We start from the raw sequence: 23,263 nt of genomic DNA, 5'->3' as shown, positions 1-23,263 counted from the left end.
GTTAATATTATCACAAACGGTACAATGCCGAAACGGGACAGCCTGTTCATGTTAGATTAAAAGGCAGCGCGTGGACACGGAAAAGAAATTATTGAAAGCAGTGGCACAGCATTTTAATGTAGCAAGTCACAACTTCAACGATCTCCGACTTTACATACTTCAGTCAAACTTTCGGTCCCGAAGAGCCAGTTAATATAGAGAGTCATACCTTATTCACATGTTTAATACACCCCAGCCAACAGGTATAAATGTTTCAAAGGGGCGTCTTGAATCCATCTGATATGGTACATACACAACGAAAACCAATGAGAGTTAAGCCCTTCTAGGAATTTCCAACCTACCATTGTTGAGTGTTGCTTCATTCTGACAATAATAATTCACCGCAATTGCCCTCTTCTCCTTTTTTGTTTGGATTGGAGGAGAGGGTACAAAGCTTATGGAGACAAGCATTAAGGAAATCATACACAGCCTCGAAAAAGACAAGTCTGCTTGTGGAAACGTTGGCTCCAGCAGACACTGCTTACGAATATATCATTTGTTTTCCCCAGTATCATAATGCTTTCACTGAAGCAATATAGAGACGTTTGTGAGAAATCAGATGTGTAAACTGTGGTAGTAATATAAAGAAACAGTTCCTTGTGTAATGCACATTTATGTGCTTGGTAATTCTGACCACCGAAAACCGTGATGCCATTGTAACTTTGATAAATGTACTTATTTTCTTTGCTTTTCCAGTTTACAGCACATAAGTTATTTCACTCATATTTTTTTCATATACTTCATGTGTTGGAATATGAAGTGGTTCTTTTGCTGTGCAGTGTTCCATAGGTACTTCTCTGCTAAGAGAAGTACAATAAGTAGAATTATGGGTTAGTGTTTGTTGGTGCACATTCAAACACTTTTGACTCTTTCAATATAGCACAGGAATGACATCTAAATCAGATTCTATTTTTTCGGCACCAGCTGTTCGCATGCGTTAAGCATAGAATTTTTGTGCAGTAAGGTAGGAGTTTTCGTAAGACTTGCTGTGTCGGTGCACTATTGCCATTACAGTAGCTTTGGTTTGTGCGAAGCGAGACAAGGTGATCGTCTACTTCACACACATGCGGAGCAACTCTTGTGTATTGCCTGCTGCTGTAGTTCAATTCAATGTAGTGTATGACATAATTTTCATTGCTTTTGTGTGCTCTCGATGGCTTTGCAGGCTCCTTGTCTTTTGCATCCTTGGAGCAGTCTTCATCACTGGCGTCTGTTCAAGGCCAACTTCATTGCTGCCAGCAGTGCACATATGTGACCCTGGACAAGTTGACTATGAACAGGCACCTTCGGAAACACATGGGCGAGCCCCCCTTACAGTGCCAGTTGTGTCCAGCTGCATTCACTGACAAGTCCAAGCTGCTGGCTCACGTGCGCACCCACACAGGAGAGCGCCCCTTCTCGTGTGTCCACTGCAATGCGTCCTTTGCACAGAAAAACAGCCTCGTGAGACACATCCGCATGCACACAGGAGAGCGGCCCTTTTCCTGTGCCCACTGCAATGCGTCCTTTGCGCAGAGAAAGAGCCTCGTGAGACACATCTACAGCCACACAGGAGAGCGTCCATTTTCCTGTGTCCACTGCGGTGCATCCTTTGTGCAGAAAGACCGCCTCGTGAGACACATCCGTATCCACACAGGAGAGCGGCCCTTTTCCTGTGTTTACTGCAATGCATCCTTTTTGATGAAAGTCAACTTTATTGACCACATGCGCTCTCACACAGGGGAGCGTCCCTTCACCTGTGTCCACTGCAATGCGTCCTTTGGTCGGAAGACTAGCCTCGTAAGGCACATCCGCATACACACAGGAGAGCATCCCTTCTCCTGTGTGCACTGCAACACATCATTTTCAATGAAACGCACCCTTACTTACCATATGCGCACTCACACAGGAGAGCGTGCCTTCTCCTGTGCGCACTGTAATGCAACCTTTAGTCGGAAGAACAGCCTCGTGAGACACATCCGCAAGCACATAGAAGGAGAAGGCGAGCCGAAGATTGCACCCAAGGAACGACGGCAGCCCTCACTGCTTATCTAAGAGGTAGTCAGCGTTGGGCACAAAGGTAGGGTGAGCCCAGATATCTGGTAACTACCTGTGCTCTGTTAAGGAAGTGACACTATGCCAGTGCTTTGGTGACATGACGATGCAAAAGGCGGCGTGACACGACATTCTTCTGAAAGATGATCTCGAATTCATACATACAGCTCCGTGGGAGCCTCTTTCACTGTTTGCAAACTAATATGTTTAAACTGAACGAGAAGAGAGACGTAAGTGTTTGATTACTTTAAATCACAATCATGATGAAACCAACAAACGAGAACCAAGGAAACCAAAAGGAAATAACCCATTTTTTATCTAATTCGTTGTAAAGAAATGATTAAAGGAGCACTGACACAAAATTGGAAGGCGAGATAATGAGTGAAACTGAAGAACCAAAAAGACGCGTACCATCAAAAAAGTAAGGACAGGACAGAAAGGGGTCACTCCGCAACTAACTTCTTACAGAACATCAGCGTCATATAACCACAGCGACCCTGCGCGCGCACATCGCTCACACGCTCGTCAAAAACCCGCGATAACAAGATTAACTAATCGAAAAATGAATCGATGAAACTAAATTCACCCCCACGCAGAGCAACAGATGTGTCACTAACAAGCATTCTTTTTTCTTCCTAATATAAATGCTTCCATATTTCACGCGCTAAGACATCGTTACTCTTCCAAGAACGGAACACTGGCAAACCCAGGCTCACACTTGCAGGAACCACAATGCACAGGTAAATGTGCTGAAAGTTTATTTTTCACCGAAAGTTCGTGCTCCCTCATTCTGTCGTTTATGCACCGGCCTTTGGCCGATATACCCTACCGCAACTAAGCGGGATCTCATACACCACGCCAACCGAGCAGGCACGAAGGGCCTTGCGTGCCTCTTCCCACGCGGGGAGGGCCTCGGTGCAGAAGAAATTCGTGGGCGCAGGCTAGCCAACTTGCGGGGCGCCGAGAAACCAAGGGTACTTGTACCTGTGTGCATATGTGCACCTTGTGCACATATGGCATAACCATGGGCCTTTTTACAGCGAAAGCTGTTATGAGATCATTTCACCGGCCGTTTTGGCGCCGTAGTTCGCCCCGCCGCCGCCGCCGCGGTTGTCCGTAACCAGTATCGCTCGAAATAAGAAAAAAACGAACTAAGAAAAAAATTCCAGTATGGAACGAGGTTCGAACCTGGGCCCCTGCGTGGGAGCCCAGTATTCAACCTCTGAGCCATGCCGGTGCTTGGAACTGCTTTGAAAAAAGGTCCTATACAGGCTAATGTCGGAAGGGAACCACATTAGCATAGCAATATAGCGTGGTAGAAGAGTAAATAAGCACCAAGCGTCGCACACCGCGAATTCTTGTAACCAGGCGTCACACAATGCGAATTGCGCAACGAGTAGGTAGTTGAATGCTTCAACCCATTACAAAGGGCTCTGCCATAATTCTTCATCGTCATCGGACCAGCATCAACAAAGTGCGCATAATGCCTTACATGCGTTTAGGAGGTACACGGCTCTCCGTAGAATGACGAAAAATGGCACACTGCCTGCTGCCCTACTTCTCAAAAATTACAATGATTTATAGCGTAGTGGGGTCCTCGCAGTGCACTTGTATGTTTGCCAAGGAAGCCATAAGCGCATGATCCATTTTCTCGGGGTCTCAGTAAAATTACATGATTTATAGCGTAGTGGGTTCCTCGCAAGTGCACTTGCATTGGTTATCAAGGAAGCCCATAAGCGCATGATCCATTTCCTTGGGGTCTCAGTAAAATTACAATGATTATAGCGTAGGGTTCTCGCAAGTGCACTTGTATTGGTTGCCAAGGACGCATAAGGCATGATCAATTTCCTCGGGGTCTTAGTAAAGTTTTTCGCCCCCCCCCCCCGTCTCTCTCCCACGTCAAGTATGTATACAGCATGACGGGAGAGGGAAATAGCGACCGGGCGTCACCAATGCAAATTACATAATTGGTGGGCCGTTTAAAGCTTCCAACCCATTACAAAGGGCTGGCCATAATTCTTCATCGTCATCAGTCGCGTCAATGAAGTGCACATAATGCCTTACAGACGTGTAGATGTCCTCGATTCTCCGCAGAATGAGAATAATGGCTTAGTAGGTGCATCCCAACTTCACAGAAAGTGTGATTTATGGCGTAGGGGTACCTTCTAGTGTACTTGTATTGTAGCCCCAAGAGAGCTTACAGCGGGCTCTAGAAACGCCGCTCTTCCAGCTTTCGCTGTGACTGTGCTGCGGTTTCAGCGCAGGCCTTGCGTTTTTTCCATCGGCTGCCTATTTTTCGATCCCTTCAGTTTCTGAAGGAGGGTTTCCGAGACTGCAACAACGACAGAACCAGGGTATAGGAAGAAAAAGAATACTGTGTTAGTGACACATCTGTTGCTCTGCTGGGGGTGAACTTAGTTTCATCGATTCATTTTTCGATTAGTTAATCTTGTTATCGCGGGTTCTTGACGAGCGTGTGAGGCGATGTGCGCGCGCGGGTCGCTGTGGTTATATGACGCTGATGTTTGGGAATAAAGTTAGTTGCGAGTGACGCCCTTTCTGTCCTGTCCTTACTTTTTCCTTGATGGTACGCGTCTTTTTGGTTTTTCAGTAAGCATCTACAACTAGCCCAACAAAAGTTCTATAAATGAGTGAAAGATGTAGTGTAGCCATACCCGTCTACGAATATCAAGGGCCAATTAGCCTAGAACAATTTAAAATCAATTTAAAGTGCATTGCCGTGGCGACTGAGCTAGAGTTACTGTATATGCTACCTTTAGGTAGCATACAGTAACTCTAGATGAGCGAGATGCGAGCGCCTCGCGACGCGACATCAACGGTGGGACATGTAAACAAACCTACGTCACGGTTTGTGTTGGCTGGTTGCTGGTTGTGCCCTTGCGCTTGTGCTACCTGCCATTTCTTCCTCCGTGCCTGCGGCTTTGCGTGTGCTGGTTGTGCTCCCTTTCCGCTGTTCGCTCGTCGTGCCATTTGGCAGATGTTATGGCCCGCTCACGCTAGCGGCAAGCCTGCCGCAACGGCGTGGTGTCGCAGAACGTCGGCCGTCGCCGCACGCGCGAGAGCTGTCCAACGTGCACGGCAAGCTTCGCCGGCGAGGCATCGCGCCTCCGAAAAACATGGTCGCACTGCCAAATGCGGTTGTCTCCACCTCGAATCTATCAAGTGGCGCCGTGCGCTCGGTTGCGTGTAAGCTCCGAACTGATGCTTCCATTTGCTTTAGATTCTGTCTTTAAGCTTGGACAGCAATGTTTCGTTCCGATTCGCCGCGGTTTTTGAGTCGTAGTCAAATAGTCGATGCTGTAGGCTTAGCGAGTCGAGATGGGCGCTTCCGAATGCTAGGAACCATAGACTACGCGTTTGTTAGTTGTTTCTAATCCTCCATAGCTGGCGCCACTTGACCTGGTGCCAGCTTGGGGACATTTATTTCGTTTTACGCAACGCTTATTTTTTAATGCCGGACAGACTACACCATGCCTGGCAACGACACGGACGACGTCCGCACTTCTAGCATGATAAACGCGGATCAAAAAGCAAGGAGCTCAAGCGTCTCGCGTCAGACGAACTGGCGTAGCAGACGAACTGTCAGTGCGGCGCCCGCCGCACCGCTCTCGCGCGCCCCTACGTCACAATTCTGCGGGGTCACGTGGCCAGCTGTGTTACCCGGCCTCCGGAAGTGGTGCTGCCTAGCTCGGTGCTCTCTGAAACCGAAAATGCGACTGGGCGCTCTAAAAACGTCTCTAAAGAAATAACCGTCGCGCACTCGCGCAAACGAGATTTGCAGCCGTGATAAGGGCTCATAAAGCTATCTATTGCAAGAACAACAAAGAAAAACGAGATGCAAAGTTGTGGTGTCAGTGCTCCTTTCAAATTTGCTTCGAATGGATTAGATTCTTGAGATTCGCGACGCTTGCTTGCCAAGTGTGAAACAAAGCGATATGAAGTTATTTCCAATTAAAATTTGCTTCATTCTTTTGTACATAAAACTTATTGCAAAATTTTGCGTGACCGTGGGTGGAACCGAAACCTGGAAAAATTCAACCACCAGGGTATGCATTGCTCTGCACTTGTGTTCCAGATTTGGTATCACAATATAATGAATTATTTCTTTACGCCTAAAACAAACGCGCTTGTCTTTCCCTCGAAAGTACGCATTACCTATTTAAAGAAATAACAGTACCATTTTAACAAAGCATCTGCTGCGATGCCAGATGCGTCTGTCCAAGTGGCCTGCTCCCAACGCAACTCTCGTTTTGTTGTGAAGTCGAGTCAGAGGAGCGTGACGGTGCGTCTACTTAGCTTCGCCGTCCTTTGTACCCGATTTGAACGAGTTTTGACAAGTAGCGCTTATCACAAAATGTGAACTCTGTGCAATTTCTGCACTGGCATGGGACGCTACGTCTATGCGCAGCGGTGAATGCACGACGCTCTGCAAAAACTGTCAGATACAACCTGTAAAGCTGCAACGTGGCAGCAAACTAAGAAACCTGATGGTCTTCAGCCTCTTCGAGCAACAAAGACACTGCTTGAGTGCTTTGCAACGCACCCACTGCCCACGCCTCGCGAAGAACGAAACAAACTGTAGAAAAAAATTGGCCGCGTATCTGCGTGCTTCGCTGCAAATGTCGCCTAAAACGATAGAAGAGGCGCTGCGTGAGATATGGACGCCATCTGGCAATACGTCGGGAACATGAGTGCTGTGTTGCGGACTGGTAGTCCCGGCGCAGCAGCAGGCGAAGACCGGCGGTGACCAACACGACCGGCGGGGACGCCAGCCAGCCGAACACGCGGTTTGACGCGAAGCGCTGAAGCAGAAGCGTCTGCACTCAACGAGTACTCTCCACACACTCTTTTTTACACGCCGCCTGGCTAAAACAGGAATGCCAGAGCGGCACCCCATGGCATTCGTACAGTGCAATACAGAACCGAAACCGAAACACAACAATGAGCTCGTGCAGATGGCACGGAGGAAGTCAAGTTTAACGCGCAGCTTAAAAAACTAAGGTCTTTAGAATTACGTATGTATGCATTTTCTATTAAAGGAACACACCACCTATACTTACCTAATGATGTTGTGCCTCAGATATGCGGAATGTTTGCTTTTTGATCAACAATGTGCACAAGTATGAACCTAGTGAGCCGTTCAAGATGCCTGGCCCTTGGGCAAGTGGTTCAACTTTGGCCGAGTGACTGAATCGAGTGACGTGCCGACAAACAGAAAGACAGACCAAAATTTCTCCGTTTAAGTATCCCAAGAAAGACTATCGTCTTTAAAGATCCGTAGACAGTTCGCTAGCTAGGAAATCTAATTCGAAGCCTGTACTAGAGTGACCTAGAATATGGGGAGTGTCCAAAGCGCCGGCTCCCGCGCGGGCCTTTTGCCGTGAACTCCGCGCCGCGCCGCTGCTGCGCCGGACCCGTGGGCTTTCCGCGCTCGGGAAGCGCGTTGAAAGCGAGGGGCGTCTGCTACGCGCTGTAGTTTTCTGCACCGCGGTTCCACACAGGGCACTTGAAGTCTACTTAATTTTATTTTTATAATGCGGTGTGGAATGGAGCTTATCCATCTTTAAGCGTTGTGTTAGTGCTGGGGCAAACAGAATGCAAAAATCATGTGTCAAGCGGCATCAGCGTGGTCTAGTTCCGGTCACAAAGTTCGAACGTTGGTGCGTGTGTAAAAACGCGCAAAACGGGCACGCACACGCAAAGAGCGAAAAAAAACCTTACTCGCACGAGTAATCGGGCATAGCATCACGCATGCACGAATTAAGAGTAATAAAAAAAAACTAATTGCACGCGCAGTCAGCTGAAATACTTGCGCGCAGTGACCGCTTCACACTACGAGCTTTTACTCATGGTCACCACTGGTTTGCTAGCCATATGCACACCGCTTTATTCGATAATTAATTAGCCTCCACTAGCTCTTATTATGGATGGAGCAACCCGGAAGACGCAAGGGAAACAAAAAAAGAAAAAAGAGTAGAGACGGCCATACGACCGCAATGCTGTTGGCTTATTTTGCTTCTGAGGTAGCGTACAACAAGGCTCACCATGCGCAATCATTTAAAAGAAAAGCAACGCCAGGTAAACTAACCTTATCCCACAAGTTTTTGCATAAACGGCGTAATATAGAAATGCTTTACAAATATCCAGATATCATGAAACAAAGTTACAAATGCCCCCATTCTTGCTGTACAAGCTGCCTGAACCGAAAATACGGTAAGAAATTGACAAATAGAAGTGTAATATCTCAATCACTTCAGAAATTGTTCAAATCCAGAGATCCCTTATGTACATACCTAGCCTGAAAAAATGCAACATGCGATAATATATATATAGGGTGATTCACGTGAGATCGAACAATCGATGGCCGGTCGACCTCTTAAATTTATTTCAAATTTTATATATTATTGCCTGATGTGTGGAAAGAAGAGATCCGCAATTTGTTTTGCCGCCAAAAATTTTTTCGAAGCACAGGAAATCAACAACGACAAAGAGGTGGAGTGGAGCGCTCATCCGCTGCTGTTTTGGCTAACTTTCGCTATGAATGCACAAATATATTAAAGTTAGGTAGCTGAAATTCTTTACCTAAATATATGCATGTTTTTGCTTCTGCCCAGGTATTTTGAGATTTATGTGTAGTGTAGATTTTTATAAAAACCTAAAAATGGCCCAATAGGCTAAATTTTGTTTACTTTGAAGGTCTTTATCTCAAAAAGGCCTTGTAGCAGAGCGACAAAAATTCTGCATTACGTTCTTCGCATGCTTATCTACCAAACTGCCAAATCTTGTATTTATATAGCTTTTCAGTAAAGAGATTTGATCGGGCTAAGTTCAAGAAAACGCCGAACAATAGAAACTTCTGACGACAATAAAAAAAAACATTTTTTAAATTTGTTAAACTTTGTCCACTTATTCTCCTCCACATCAGCTTTCACAATCATTAAAAACATGTTGCATAATGTCGTTGCACTAATAGTTACGGGCCCTCCAATGAGACCCTTAGGCAAGGATGGGTAATTCCGACTTCTTGCCCAGCAAGTGTATAAAATGCAGGCAGGATTGAATTTCTTTTTATTAAAAGGCCAGCAGGTACCTAAAAAGGTGTCGCCAGCACTGAAGACGTTAATTTTGAAAATATTTGGTCACTGCAGCGGCCACGAGCGTGGGGCTACCGATCAGGCGCGCGCGCACCCGAGATGAAGAGACGGCGCAGTGAGAGCTCGTTTTCGCGTCCTCAGCCCGATTGAGTTCGAAACAGCGACACCTCTCGGGTGACTTGAACGCACGTGCACTGGAGCTTCGCTATTCTTTCCGCCCTCTGTTCGCACCTCAGCTAGGCGCTGATAACACGGCGGAGATGGAAGCAGATGAAAACTCTATAAGGGAGCTATGAGCGCTCACTTCACGCACGCTGCTGCCACATAAACTGCGCTGCCTCAGTATGGCCTCTTTTGGATTGGATTTGGATTTATGGCCTCACCCTTTGTAACGGGCGCGGCATCAACCGATGCCCTGGCCTAAGGACTTAAAAAAGAAAGAAAAAAGTAAAAACGATAGCGCGTACACATAAGTGGCTACACACACATCTAACCACCACGGTACATGCACATGTTCAACGAGGAGAGCTTCGACATGTCAGTGTGCGCGCACCTTTGTCCACCACTCACTGAGTCGCTTCTTGGTCGTAGCCACTCCACCATCAGGAGCGTCGTTGGGCTTGGGCGAGAAGCCATGCGCCTGCTGTAAGGTGGTGCCATCTGTAGGTGCTGTTGTGAAGGCCTCGCAGTTCATGACCAAGTGTTCGATTTTCTCCTCGTCGGCACCATACACGGCACATTGCATCTCCCACGCTGTCATCAAAGCGCCGTCGATATGCCAGAGTTCTGAGAGCGCCGGCTCGTGCTTCGAAGAGGAGGCTGCTGGCTACACTATTGTCGAATAGAGGTTCGACATGGATCTCCTGTTTGGATTCCTGTAGATCCTCAGTGTACTCTTCTCCTCCATGTCTCGCCGCCAAGTGTCAGCCTCCGTCATTCTGGTCTTAACTGCTTTGGACCACTTACGCTCGGTGTCCTCCTGCACAGGGCTCGCATAGAAGCCGTATTTCCTGCTGAGGTGCTGCAGTCTTTTCGACCATCTGGTGCTGATGCCGTTGCGGTGAACATAATCAAATATTCGCCGTGCCCAGCGATGTGGCTACATCAGGCGCAACCTGCCTTCGTAGGCAGCTTGCTCCGAGCTTCCCGCGCTTCGAAACAGGACCAACCCAGGTCACCTTGGACTGCCTCGTTGGCAACGTTGCCGTGGAACCCCAGAGCCAGTCGTCCCACGGCGCGCTGACTGCGTTCAAGCCACTCCCGGGTCTGCGCAGCGGGGCAAATCACTGCATTAGCGAAAGTCAGCGCCGGCACGTGTACCGCCTTCCATAGTTCGCGCACCATAATGGGGCGGTTGAAACCCCACAGGCACCTCCTACAGAGTACTTGGCCGGCCCTCTGGGATGTTTGTCTCAAGTGCCTCTCGTGGTTTGCTGTATAATCTACTTGTGCCCAGAAGTTCACCCCGAGGTATCGGTACTCAGGTGCTTCGGGCAGCAGTCCTCCACCTGGCAGTGTCAGCAAACAGGAAGCCCCGGGCCAGAGAAGTTGACCACCGCCGATTTCTTCGTGTTGAACTGCAGTCCCAGTGGCGCCATGGCTTCGGCACAGCTGGTAACGAGGGTCCGCAGGTCGCCACTGTTTCCCGCCAGCAGCACAATGTCGTCAGCGAATACGAGTCCCGGCAGGGTTTGCTGTCTTTGAGCCCATCGCTTATGCGCTCCACCACAAAGCCCACCCCAGAGGCTAGTATTTTGCGCTCTACACCGGCGGTATACAACATATAGAGTAAGGGTGAAAGAGGGCAGCCTTTTTTAATCCCTTGCCCACCCTCACCTCACTTGAGTAGGCTCCGTTTAGGGTGGCCACAACAGAGCTATCTCTATACAGGCGTCCGAGCAATCCAGTTCACGTGGGCGGCATCCCAAGTGCCTCTAGGTGCTGTAGTAATAGCTCGTGTGGTGCACTGTCATAGGCCTTTGACACATCTAGGAAGCAGCCAATCAGCCCCCGTTCCTCCTCTCGTGCAACCTCTATACATTGGGTCAGGACAAAAAGGTTGTCCTCCAGCCGTCGGTCTCGTCGAAAACCGTTCTGTAACTCCGTGAGGTGACCACCCTCTTCGGCCCACGTAGTCATCCAGACCTTGAGAACTTGTGCGAACACACGGTACACAACACTTGTGATTGTGAGTAGCCTGTAGTCTCGTAGGAGGCTGGGGTCTCCCCCGCCCCCTTTTCGGGAGCAGGATTACTTTGCCACAGCCAGTCACTTGGTATAGGGCCACCAGCTAGATTTCGCTGAAAATCGGCCAGCTGGGCCCGTGCGCCAGCACGAGGCGTTTCACCAGCCCTGCAGGAATGCCGTCGAAGCCCCGAGCAGTGCGGGCACCTATCTTGGAGATAGCCCTGTCAATGGCGCTCCTTGCCACTGTCCACTTCTGGTGGCCTGTGCCAGTCGGTTCTGAGACATCTGGGCAGGGGAGTTCAGTATGTGTACATGTGGTGTGGCTGCGCGTACAGTTGGTGAAGATGGTCGGTTAAGGCTCGGTGGAGATCTGTGGTCTTGTCCCCCGTTGATTCTGTGCGAATTTCCGGTTGTGTTGCTTTGCCATCGAGCCAAGAGACATATGTCCAGAATTTGGCCGCTGCTCCTCTGCCTGCAGACTTGATTGCGTGGATCGTCTTGTGATTGGCTTCTGCTATCTTCCGTTGTGTGATAGCCTGCATCTCCCGTTTTCGCCGCAGATATTCCTGCCATGTCGCCTGGACATCCTCGCTGTGGGGCCTCTTTACACACTGGCGGTGACATCGGTGTGGCGGTTCGGCGGGCTTTTTTGCTGCTTGGACCCCCATCCCACAACTCTTTCTGCTAAACCCTCGACGCGCCTTGACAATCTTCTCGTGTTTCCGCATGATCTGACGGAGCTGGGCAATGTACTGCTCATAGGCATCTGCTTGTTCGCGGCCGGGGCATAGTTCAAATTCGTTGGCCACTTCCTCGTAGGCCGCGTCGGGGAGAAACCGCGTAGCAGGCTCGTGTTTCTTCACCTTTTGACGCCAAGGAGATGCTTCAAACTGCAGCCTGAGGCGATTATGGTCACTATACCCAAACTGTGCCGGCCTTCCTCATCAATATGCACATTCCGGAGGCTCTTGCCAAGACCTGGTGACACAAGGGCATAGTCGATGCATGAGCTCAGGCCCCGTGCGCACCACGTATACGTGCCCTCGCAGTCTGCTCTGAGGTTTGCGATTTCAAGGGAAAGCTCCTGGGTCATCTCTAACAAGAGCCTCCCATTGTGGTCAGTGTAACCGTCGAGCTCCTGGATGTGGCCATTAAAGTCGCTTAGGATCAGCACTTCATGACCTTGCCCCCAGCGCTCAATGTCTTGTCTGATGCAGTGTACGATGTTGGTGTTCTCCGAGTGTTGGTTTGGAGCAATACTTAGGTAGACTACGCACGCTAATACCGGCGTTGCGTGCACGTGGCCAACCATCCAGGTGTGTTCCGCACAGCAGCTGTCGATCGGTGTCCAGGTGCTGCCCTCTCGCCACAGAAACCCCACACCTCCACCTCCCCGGGCTGTACTTTCTCGATTTCAGCCCGCCCAGTTCCAAAGTGGATTGACTGGTGGCCTCTCTAGATCCCGAAGATGTGTCTCTGCCACTCCATACAACGTGATGCCTTCTTCCTCCATTCCAATATAGAGCTCCTCCCATTTTACCAAGCGCCGACCACCATGCAAATTGAGGAAAGCGATCGATATTCTTCCTGGGTTCTGGTGTCGAACTCTGCGCCTCCGTTGTTGGGCCTTGGGATGACGTGGTCTCCGTCGCACAGCTCCGTCAGACCCCTGGACGTCATTCACAGAGTGGGCCATTTCTTGGAGAGCCTTCTCGAGGGTCTTCTCGATGAGCTGGGCCAGTCTTCCTTGCTCCGGATCTGTCCTGTTCCCTTGCCCACGCTTCCCTCGGTTCGACAGCCGATGTTGTGTCGGTTCCCAGTTCCGATGCGGAGGTCCAGGAGGCTCGTTGCATAGGCTTTTGCCGATACATGGCGTCGTGGTTTTTGTTGCCCCTTTTTCCCGTTGATGGGAAAAGGGGCCCTCTATCGGATGCGCCTCGATTGCGTGCTAGGTGGGATACCGCCGGCGCGCTCCGCATAGGTTTTGCTGTCGGCGCTCTACAAAAACACCTCGCGGAAGCCCTCTAGGGCATTTCTGCAAGTACTTTCGAAAGGAACTGTTTCTTTACTGTCAAAATAATCATCTTCGATGAACTGAAAGTACAAGACAGTCTACAGCTCTTTGCAGAAAACCGAGCAACCGCTTCACGCGGTCACCGCGTTGGAGACTCCTGAACCGACTTCTTGCGTAAAAGGTAGTCGCTGGCTGAGTGCAAACTATGTGAAATATCTCGTTAGAGTAGACTGGCTGAGTAACCAAACGGAGCATAACAGAAAGAAGCCTCAAGCCAGCGATCGCACGGGTTCGCGACGACTGACGGTGCCTCTGCATGTATGAGCGTCTGCATGTATGTTCGTACTGATGGTTTCGCTTTTGCTACGAGCGCGTTTTGGCACTACGCCGTGAACTTTAGGCCACGAAATATGAGAATTTGTGAGTACACAAACAACTAATGTTGCGCAGACGCTATCAGAGCAGTTCAAAAACAATTTTGTTACAACTGCGGCTTCGGTGCGCATGGCAACTTTGTGATTTGCCGTCCCGACGATTCAGTGTTTTTGTTTTTCTTTTTCGGTCTAAATTCGGGCCGCTTCAATGTCATTTGACAAGTTGTCTCGCATTGCGTATTGTCGGTCTTCTCAGCGGGCAAATGCCGCTGCTTCTGTTCTTTATTCAGTGCATTCGTTTCGTTTGGTGACACAAAACGTGAGCAAATGCGACGTCATAGGATGATCAGCGCAACCTTGACTCCCGCAAACACTCACTCATCCACCCGAGGAACACACACGACACTCAGCGTGTGTTCCTCGGGTGGATGAGTGAGTGTTTGTGTGAGTGTTTGCGGGAGTCAAGGTTGCGCTGATCATCCTACACTATGTCGAATAACCAACTAGCCCAACAAAAAGTTTTATTGAAATGCGACGTCTTTTTTTAATGCTCCTTAATTATCGTTCCCTTTGCATTCCAGTGAACTTTCCGCTCTCTGTCATCAACAAATTCAGAGACCAAAGCTTCACCACTTCGAGATTGCTGGTGGAAGGAGAACCAGTCTACGAGACCGAGCATGTAGTAACATGCGACGCCAAGGAAAAGAAAGAAAATACAGTAACGTTTGCCGGACTTCTGCAAACGTCGGCTGTGAACTAGAACCCACATGAACTTGAAATAGCGGTGAATAAAAAGAAGTTATTGCAGCAGCCAGCAGCCGCAAAACAGGATAGTAATTATTTGGCGAGCACCCCAGCAATTTTGGCAGCAGTGTCGTGTCTAACGCCAACAGGTGGCATCTTTCCCACGTAAATAAATGAGGCTCCAAGAAACACATGGGTTGGCCGGTGGGCCGATCACGGAGGCAATGCAAAATTTATGTAGCTTATGAAGCAATGCAAAACTTATGTAGCTTATGAAGGCGAAAGCCCTATAGATGTCCCATCAAACGGGAAGGTTGCCCGTCGGCGTCCCGCGTCGGCGGCGTCAACACGAGTGATGCAAAAAATAATCGTCACGTGATGATGTCACCATATGACGTCATCATGATGTCACAGATCGCCAAAATATGTAGCGTCATTATGACGTCACATAACGTGACGTCACATGATGACGTATTCACACGTCATGGTCGCTTTGCATTGCCTCCGTGATTGGTCACGGAGGCCGTGCAAAACTGCGTTAAGTGCAGAACGCTTTTGGAGGGGTGCGCGGGAGAATCGGTACATCGACTGACAAGAAGAATGGCTTTCGCCTTCTAGTCATCTTTAACGAATGCATAAGGGACCCTGTGCGTTTTTTTAATTCAACGTATCTAAACAATGACTTGCGCATCTGCAGCCGATTTTGTGCACGCTGAGCACGGGGCTGACGATCAAGAGGTCGCACGGGTGGGTTCTGAGATGGCATCGCACGTGGTAAAGGCAGCGCTTTTACGATCCTGTGGCAGATAAGCATCATTTGCCGGCGGGAAGTGCGCGCGAGCCATCGTCTCGGTGGGCGCTGTCTGCTACTCGCCGAACATCGCAGGCCCGACGCAGTAACGAAAGTCTTCGTCGCGGAAGTGCTTGTTGCACACAAGACTCGTAGCCGATGGCTACTTGCCTGTTCTTAGCTTTACAACCCATGCTTCACGCAGTTCTTGTCCCGCGGTTACCGGTGCAGGCTGACACTGGGCTCCGTTGCGTAAACGCGACACTGCGGCACCGAGCGGTAGAGCCCCATGTTCGTCGCCTTCGGAGGCAGCCACACTATTACAATGGTTTCAATTGAGTAGAAAATGAGAGAAACTTCCGCATTTGAACAGACCGCAGCGCATGTGGGACTTGAAACTCGTTTTCAAAGCACGCGGCAGTGCGCCACGAGCAGCCGACACGGCCGCTGAGGCCACGTGATCCTGCCAAGCACGTCACGCCGACGGTGGCGCCGGCGTTTCCAGTGGTGGGCCTCGGGTCACGTGGTCTACATACGCATTTCGTCATTTTGTTTCTTGAAGTCAAGATGGCAGCGCCCACGAAACGCGAACGGGGGCTTTTGTTTACACCAAGTAAGCCGCTGCAGAGAAATCGCGTCCCGGCCGCTCGCACCGTCACCGTGTGCAGGTTTTCCGCGTCAGTCTCAGTCGCCCTTCTTGTCCTGAATATTCGACCTGCCCACGCTAAGTTTACGCTTCGAAGAACTGCTACTCGACGAATAACCGCGTCTCATCACCATGCTGGCTGGCCTTTTGTGCTGCCTACGGCTGAACGAGCATCAGCGGCAGAGACGATGTACTCTTTCACAACTTCCCACATGAGAAAAAACAATCTGCTCAGTGGATCGCTGCTGTGAAATGAAGTAATTTCAAGCCTTTGATTACCACTGTTCTCTGCTGAAAACATTTTCGTGACAGTGACTACCATCAGTTTATCGCTAATGCGTGCAATGGGATCTCCGGTGAAATCTGCTACGCTGAGGCCTGGCGTAGTGCCGTCGACGTTCGACGAATGGAACCAATCGCAGGTACCGAAAGCAGCACTCTCGAGGGGGCGAAAACATGAGGTGAGATGTCTAGTGTTGGAGCTTACTAGGCTGCATGTATAAAAAAGTACTGGTGTGGAGAAACCTAAGACGAGTATTCCGGTGCCTGGGAATGCATCGAATGTATTTTAATTACCGCTACCTTAAAGAATCGGCAGATCCCACGTACCGTGGGAATCGATGTTATGCGAAGCATGCGCAGGAAGGTGACTGTGTCGCAATTTTTCAAATTGAGCGAAACGTTACGGAATTACGCTAGAAAAATGTGCTAATGGTATACGCACACAAATGTTTTGAAGAGTCGCACATGTATTATTTAACCAGTTGTTTACAGTTGCTTAACGATGCCAACAGCAACATAGGTGTTACGAACACCAAACGCAGTAAGCTGATATGTTGTGCTTATAATCTTCAATACTGGATAGCGCGAATTCGAATAGGACAGTGAAGGAACACTGATGCAAAGGACTGGCGCTACTCTCAACTAAGCTTTATTCACAAAAGGTTTCCTAGATAAATACACAGCCGAGTGGCACGCGCAGGCGCACTGCACGTTCGTTACAGTCACAGTTGCAGTTGTTAGAGTAGCTTTACAGTCGTTATGTTTATACTTATTCGTTGTCACGTAGAACGCACGTACGTTTCAAGAACCGGTGTGCATATGTGGAAGGGGTTCTTGGCAGTTCTTGAATAAGGTCATCATGACCGTGATCAGTGAGCACCAACAGCTGGACAGGACTTGTTATCGGGTCCGTTCGTGATAGCGGCTACGAACGGTCTGTGTAGTGAAGTGCGAGGTGTAGTAGAGCTGGTAGAAACCCCGGATGGCTTTCACGAAGAAATATTTTATCATACCTTCTGTCCTGGACGTGGCACCGAGGTCTTGTAATGGCCTGCCCACATCCAAGCCGTCTTTCATGCCGTCTAAGAACTAGGCGTTGTTGGGTTTTGATAAAGCAATGTTGAAGTCGCCGGTAATCATGAGGGACATGGTCCTCTCGGCAGCGTTATTGTAGGAAGCACTGACCCCGGTTTTTGCGTAATCCGCGTGGTCGACGTTGTGGACCACGTGGAAGAATGGATGGTCTTCGAAGGGTACTCTGTCTTCAGCTCGCTAACTTTCCTTGCGTCGGCCGCTGTGGTGTAGTGGTTACGTGCTCGGCTGCTGACGACAAGGTCGCGGATTCGATTCCGGCCACGACGGTCGCATTTCGATGGGGGCGAAACGCTAGAGGCGCGTGTACTGTGCGGTGTCAGTGCAGGTTAAGAAATACCATATCGTTAAAATTTCCAGAACCCTTCACTATGGCATCTCTCATAATTATCGTGGTTGCAGGACGTAAACCCCCAACAATTATGATTGTTATCAGTTTCCTTCCGTGTAAATGTGTATGTTCACGGTTACTGCGTTGATTGAGACGCTGTTATCACCTGTGGCCCATACCCGCATAACAAATTCTGGAATACGGGTATGTGCCACACGTGGCTGAGGGAAAGCATTTCATGACGTACGTGACAGGTATTTTGCATTATTCATGTCATTACCAGTGAATCGTGTTGGTCATACACTCATCCTATGCTATGCAAATTTTGGTATATTAAACAATGGAGACGACCGGGAGAGCGCCCAGACGTAGGCGGCTAGATAGATAGATACATACATAGATAGAAACGTCCAAAGTGCCTGAGGTTCGCAAGAAATGCTTCGCATTTAAAAAGTTCATGAGGCCATTCTGCTCTGCGAAAGTGGATGACCAGCGAAGCTTATAACACATGGCACGAAGGTGACGTGGAACTTCGATGAAAGGTGCACAACGGGATTTTAAATGCGAAGCATTCCTTAGCGAGAGGAGGACATGAGTGTATGACGTATGCGATTCGCAGGTCATGACATGATTAACGTGAAAAACGATGGAAACTAAGCCGCAGGACTACACATCGCAAAGCATTGTGAGCGGTTTCTTTACATCATACAAGGTCAGCACCATGCTGCTTGGCGGCAAAAGTTTTTAACTTTAAACGTGTCGCTGCATTCTCTTTTCCATGACCTTTTTGTAATTTTTTTTAGTAGTCGATAGAGCGGCTCTGCTATTGTAGAGGCTTTCTTGAGAAGCTTTAAATAAAAATTCGACATTCCCAAACACGCCTTAAGCTCTCTAACTGTAGTGGGCGCGGGGCTTGTAAGATTGCCCTCTTCTTCGCGCCATTAGGGTAAATGCCTTGTTTAGTGACCTTGCGACCAAAATATGTGAGATTTCTCAAAGAAGCGGCATGTGTCCGTGTTGAGCTATCCTCCCGTGTCGATTTGCATATTCAGTGTGTGCCCTTCAGCTTCTACGCTCACTTCATAGCATGATTGGGTTGCATTAAGCGAATGGTACAGTTCATGCTGCATGTATCAAAAAAAAGTTCATGAGGCCATTCTACTCTGCAAAAAACAAAAAAAAAATCATTGCCTGTTACGCTTACACGGGTATTGTTGTATGCTTTATTTATGTAAATAATTTTTTTTCTACCATGTGTGATATGAATTGTATGTTTGTTGCAAATCTTTTCAGCTGTCTCTTCTTGCCATGTAATTGGTCTCCTGGGCCCCAGTGAAGCTGTTTTATTACAGCTTTTAGCCCAGGAGACCATCCAGAATGTAATGTTTTTTTTATTCTGGAAACTAAAAAGAATGAATGAATAAATGCTCTGAGCCCTTGTTAGAGCATTCAAGTGCATGCATGCTCTTTGGTCTCGCTTTAGCATTTGGGCACATGCTTTTCAAATGACCTACTTCTCAACATTTCCGACAAATAGAGATTTTGTACCAACGCACTTAGAAAAGTGTCCCCTGCTGCATCTTTCACATTTTTCATTCCTGCAGACTCTTTTTCTTGGATTAGCTGGTCTCTGGTCTTGATGCGATCGGCTCTTGACTACGTTCACTGTTACCTCTTGTTCTTTCGACTGCATTTGCTCAGTGTTTCCCACCGGTAGTTCCCTGTCCACGGCGATTTTACAAGCAACAAACAGGAAAGCCCTTTGCCTCAGCTATATTGTTAGCCATTAAGAAATGCTTAAAATGCTTTGATTACGACTCTTACGTTTTGAGTGTTTGGGTCGAACTCCGCTATTTTCCTAAGTGGTGGCACTTTGAGAGAAGTAGACATCTTTGTTACTCCTCAGTTGTTTCCTTGCTTCTGCTGGTTGCGAGGTCGATGTCGCGTCATTGTTGCTCACAGTAAAAGAAGCAGATAATAGAATAGTTGTCATGGGCCAGGAATGTGGGCTGTCACAGTGTCTCGTTCATCACAATGGCTCAATCTGCAAGAAAAAGCAAAGCTGAAGCCAGCTGCCCTTGTGGGTCGTTGGCATGGCGCATCTCTTTATCGAAGGAACACCATTCACTCTTCCTTGGCGATGGAGCCAGCAACGCGATCGCTGCTGCAGCTACCCCTCACACAATCCACGGACGACGTTCATGTCTCTTCGGTGGTTCCAGGGTACGACCTGGCACGCACTATGCTACCATCTCCCTCTGAGGAAGCGCACGGCCTCCTGTTGCTCGGGCATGCTGTTCACACTTCCCCTTGCGACAACCTCTTACCCAGGACTCTTCCGATGTCTGAACCTCCAGGGGATGCCGTCCACGCTTCCTTGGCCGTGGATCTCGCCGCCTTGAGTGCTGCTACCACAACATACTTCGTGTATGTGAACCCTGGCTCTTCGGGCACCTCAGCCGACAGTGTCGCCGAGCTCATACGTGCCTAATGCAAATCACACGACAGCTCGACCGCTTAGTGTCATTGAGCGCCTGCTTTCAGCCTGCTCCTTCACCATCTCCTTCGAAACTTCCAGAATGCCGCGTTTTCCAGGACGACGCTGTCTGGTGGATTTAAACTGTCAACGATCTCGGCACACGCTGTGCCTGGCCGGAAAATCAAAAATGACTTGTGGCCATCAACAACCGTCTTCATGGTCGTGCCGAGGCATAACATAAGTATGAAGGCATAGACCAATGGTCCTGGCCGGAATGGAGCACCATCCATAGCAGCGTTTGGCCCTCTTCTGCATGCCTGCAACCCTCTCCCAATTGCGAAACAGAATGGAGAGCGAAACCACCTCGACCTTACAACCGTGCCTGTGGCCCCCTGACACAGAGCTTCTCGGGCAGCTCTACCTCAGACGTTGGCCACAGGATCTGCACTTCACTGCAGGATGCAATCTTTGTGCTGTTATCCGATGCCATGGTATAAGTGACAGAGGCCGTGACCATAGAGTTTCCTAAAATGACCTAGAGGGAACTCTGGCGCTGCGATCGTTCAGCCACCATGGGAATGATGGGTAGTACACGGATTTGCCTAGTCTTCGTGCTTGTGGGCTTCGAACGCACTTGTGGCTTTGTTTATTGCTATGTTTTGGTTTTCTTTCGGATACAAGAATGGATCGTTGTGAACTTCGTGACCAGATTTGAATCGGTGAGCCTAAAGAAGTTAAAGTGGTGAAGTGAAACTGCTGATTTTTGCTGAACTTCGTTTTGCGACAAAGCGGATGCAGGCGACGCGGAGCCAAACGGAGCCGAAAGAACGAAGTTTAGACAAATCTGTATACTACCCATGATTCCCATGCTGGCTGAAGCGCGATGCATTGCAGCTCCCATAGACACCAGCGCCAGAGTTCCCTCTAGTAAGTATCGTAGGAAACTCTGGCCGTGACCACTCGGATTCCAGCGCAGTTGGAGGAACTCACCCAGGTTTGCCTTCGCTGGGACACTTGCAGATGCGAGCTTCTCTCGTGCCTCAAATGCTCTAGTGTAGGAACAGGAATAGCCTATACCACCAATGCCGTGCTCGCCGACCCATTGAAGCCTCTTGTGCTGCTTCAAGAGAAGTAATTTACCGAGTGCGCACCGGATCACCTTGCACCGAGTGAGACTAATAATGTAACAGGGGCTGGGCATTTACACCAGACACCCATCGAGAGGAAACCAGGACATGCTTGTGCCTTCTAGGTGAGGATGGAAAAGAAGTCACAAAATGGAAACAGAATTTACAAGAACTGTTATATGGTCAGAGCAGTTGTACTGAAAGGAAAAACCCGCAGCATCTGATTGCAGACCAGCTAAGCATACACGGAATGGAGTACAATGCGTGAAATACGCAGACGTTCGGCAAGAAGGTTCACAGGGACGAGTGCAAGAATGTTTCCCCGTTGCTAATCCCACTTGCTGTTGACGGAATATCTATCGCGAAGAAGCCTGCGCTGAACTCCACAGCCACGGCACCCAAAGAGCCACCTAGACCGTTTTTAGAGCTGTAAGGCATCTATGAAAAAAGAGGAGAGTGAGAGCCTGGTTGATAACATGGAAAATTTGGCTGAAGAAAAGGATTTTTAATTTCCCCCAAAGGCACAGTAGGTTGTGATAAATGTCCTGACCATTTTCCTAGTGTTGACGATTATGCGGATGTAAGCGAAAAGGAGCACCGAGAGACCTTGCCACCCGTGGTGCCTCCTTGAATGCTATTCTGCCCTCTCCCCTGGGCACGCTGTGACCACCGTTACTTCCGTAACAAAGCCAGCCACCAGATGCATGTTTTACCGCTCACATGACATTGCAGCAGGGCAGAGACTGCCCACTGCGATGCAGCCAGTGTCGGCCACCAGAGACACTTTTGGCATATCACCAAACCAAATTGTAAGCATCGCGATGCAGCCAGCACCGCCCACCAGAGGCATTGTTGGCAGCGCTGCGCGCTGGCTGTCACGGTCGAGTTGATGACGAAGAACGACAGCGGGGTTCAGGTGCGCGGGCAGCTAGCATGAAGAAGAGGAAGAACCAGACACTCAAAAAGCTGGCCCAGGAAAGGCTGCCGTCTTTCTGTCTCATTCATCACACTACCGATATGTGACGTCACATGACTCCCATGCAGATTTTCATCCAGATATACAGGTGGTATGTCATGCCGTGCTTTGACAGAGAGAAAGATTACTTAATTCATATTTAGTTAATTCTTGCGATCATCTGACGTGACAAGCGATGGGCAGTGTTCTTGTTGTGTCAGCTTAGAAGTGCTTATGCATTTAAACGGAGCATGTGGAATGGCTATATATAAAGATGAAGATATTCTTACAGTTATTTCCAGAACTCCAGAGGCCGATTAATCGTACTCAGTTTATGTTCAATTTTAATCAAATACATTCCCATAAACATCTTCCAGTATTCGATACTGTTCTAACAGGCTCCCCAATTCAAACTGCATAAAGAAGTATATAATAGGTTTGAGTTTTTGAGTAAAATTGATGGCAGTTACTAAAGGAAAAGCATAAGACCAGGCGATTATACAAAAGTATAAATGGTTTCACTAGATTTTTAATATTTGTCGGGAAAGTATGTATTTTAACAATTCCCATAAGTTTTTCATGCACTGTTTCAGATTCTTGGACAGTTGCTCTCTGGAGATGCTACCATCGGGCACACGCCAAGACCAAGTCATTGTAGCGAAAGAGATCATGTAAGAAGGCTTTCCTTTATTTTCTCTGCAATAATCTTTGGCATTATCGCTCGCAACAATGCAAGCCAATTTATTTCAGGATGACTGTGCAGCAGAGCCAATATATCAAGCAGCACTGGATCTGGCTTGTGAGTCGGGACAAGCTGTAGACACATCACCAGACTCAGCGTGTGAGCGGGCCGTGGCACAACCAAATCCGTTCAAGGGGACTACCAACCGCCACAAAGCATCACAAGCAATTGAAAAGAAAATTCTGTCATCAATTGCTACACAAACAGAATCACATGCTGTTTCTCAGGTATGTCTCCGCATTTGCCGTAAGATAAAAAAAGTCGGTTCGCTGCAAGGGTACCATAGCAACAAATTGGAATGTTACACGAAGT

The 23,263-nt window shown here is 48.7% G+C and overlaps 1 protein-coding gene and 1 long non-coding RNA gene across 2 annotated transcripts in view; both read left to right on the top strand.

Moving 5' to 3' along the window:
- Positions 1-2,040, top strand: part of LOC119377226 (zinc finger protein 260-like) — a gene marked incomplete at its 3' end in the record, with an annotated part of 75,447 nt that extends 73,407 nt beyond the window's left edge. Inside the window, exon 6 of the mRNA XM_037646793.2 lies at positions 1,205-2,040. Within this exon, the coding sequence (XP_037502721.2) occupies positions 1,205-2,040 (836 nt within the window). The remainder of the gene's footprint in view (positions 1-1,204) is intronic.
- A 13,861-nt stretch (positions 2,041-15,901) lies between these two features.
- On the top strand, positions 15,902-23,048 carry LOC119377227 (uncharacterized). Its single transcript, XR_005180785.2, has 3 exons — positions 15,902-16,404; positions 22,803-22,880; positions 22,960-23,048. It is a non-coding gene; the product is annotated as an uncharacterized LOC119377227 (long non-coding RNA).
- Positions 23,049-23,263: the final 215 nt, after the last annotated feature.

Source organism: Rhipicephalus sanguineus, unplaced genomic scaffold, assembly GCF_013339695.2.
Source record: "Rhipicephalus sanguineus isolate Rsan-2018 unplaced genomic scaffold, BIME_Rsan_1.4 Seq411, whole genome shotgun sequence".
In the NCBI taxonomy this organism is placed as follows: domain Eukaryota; kingdom Metazoa; phylum Arthropoda; class Arachnida; order Ixodida; family Ixodidae; genus Rhipicephalus; species Rhipicephalus sanguineus.
This window is presented reverse-complemented; position numbering and strand designations above follow the sequence as displayed.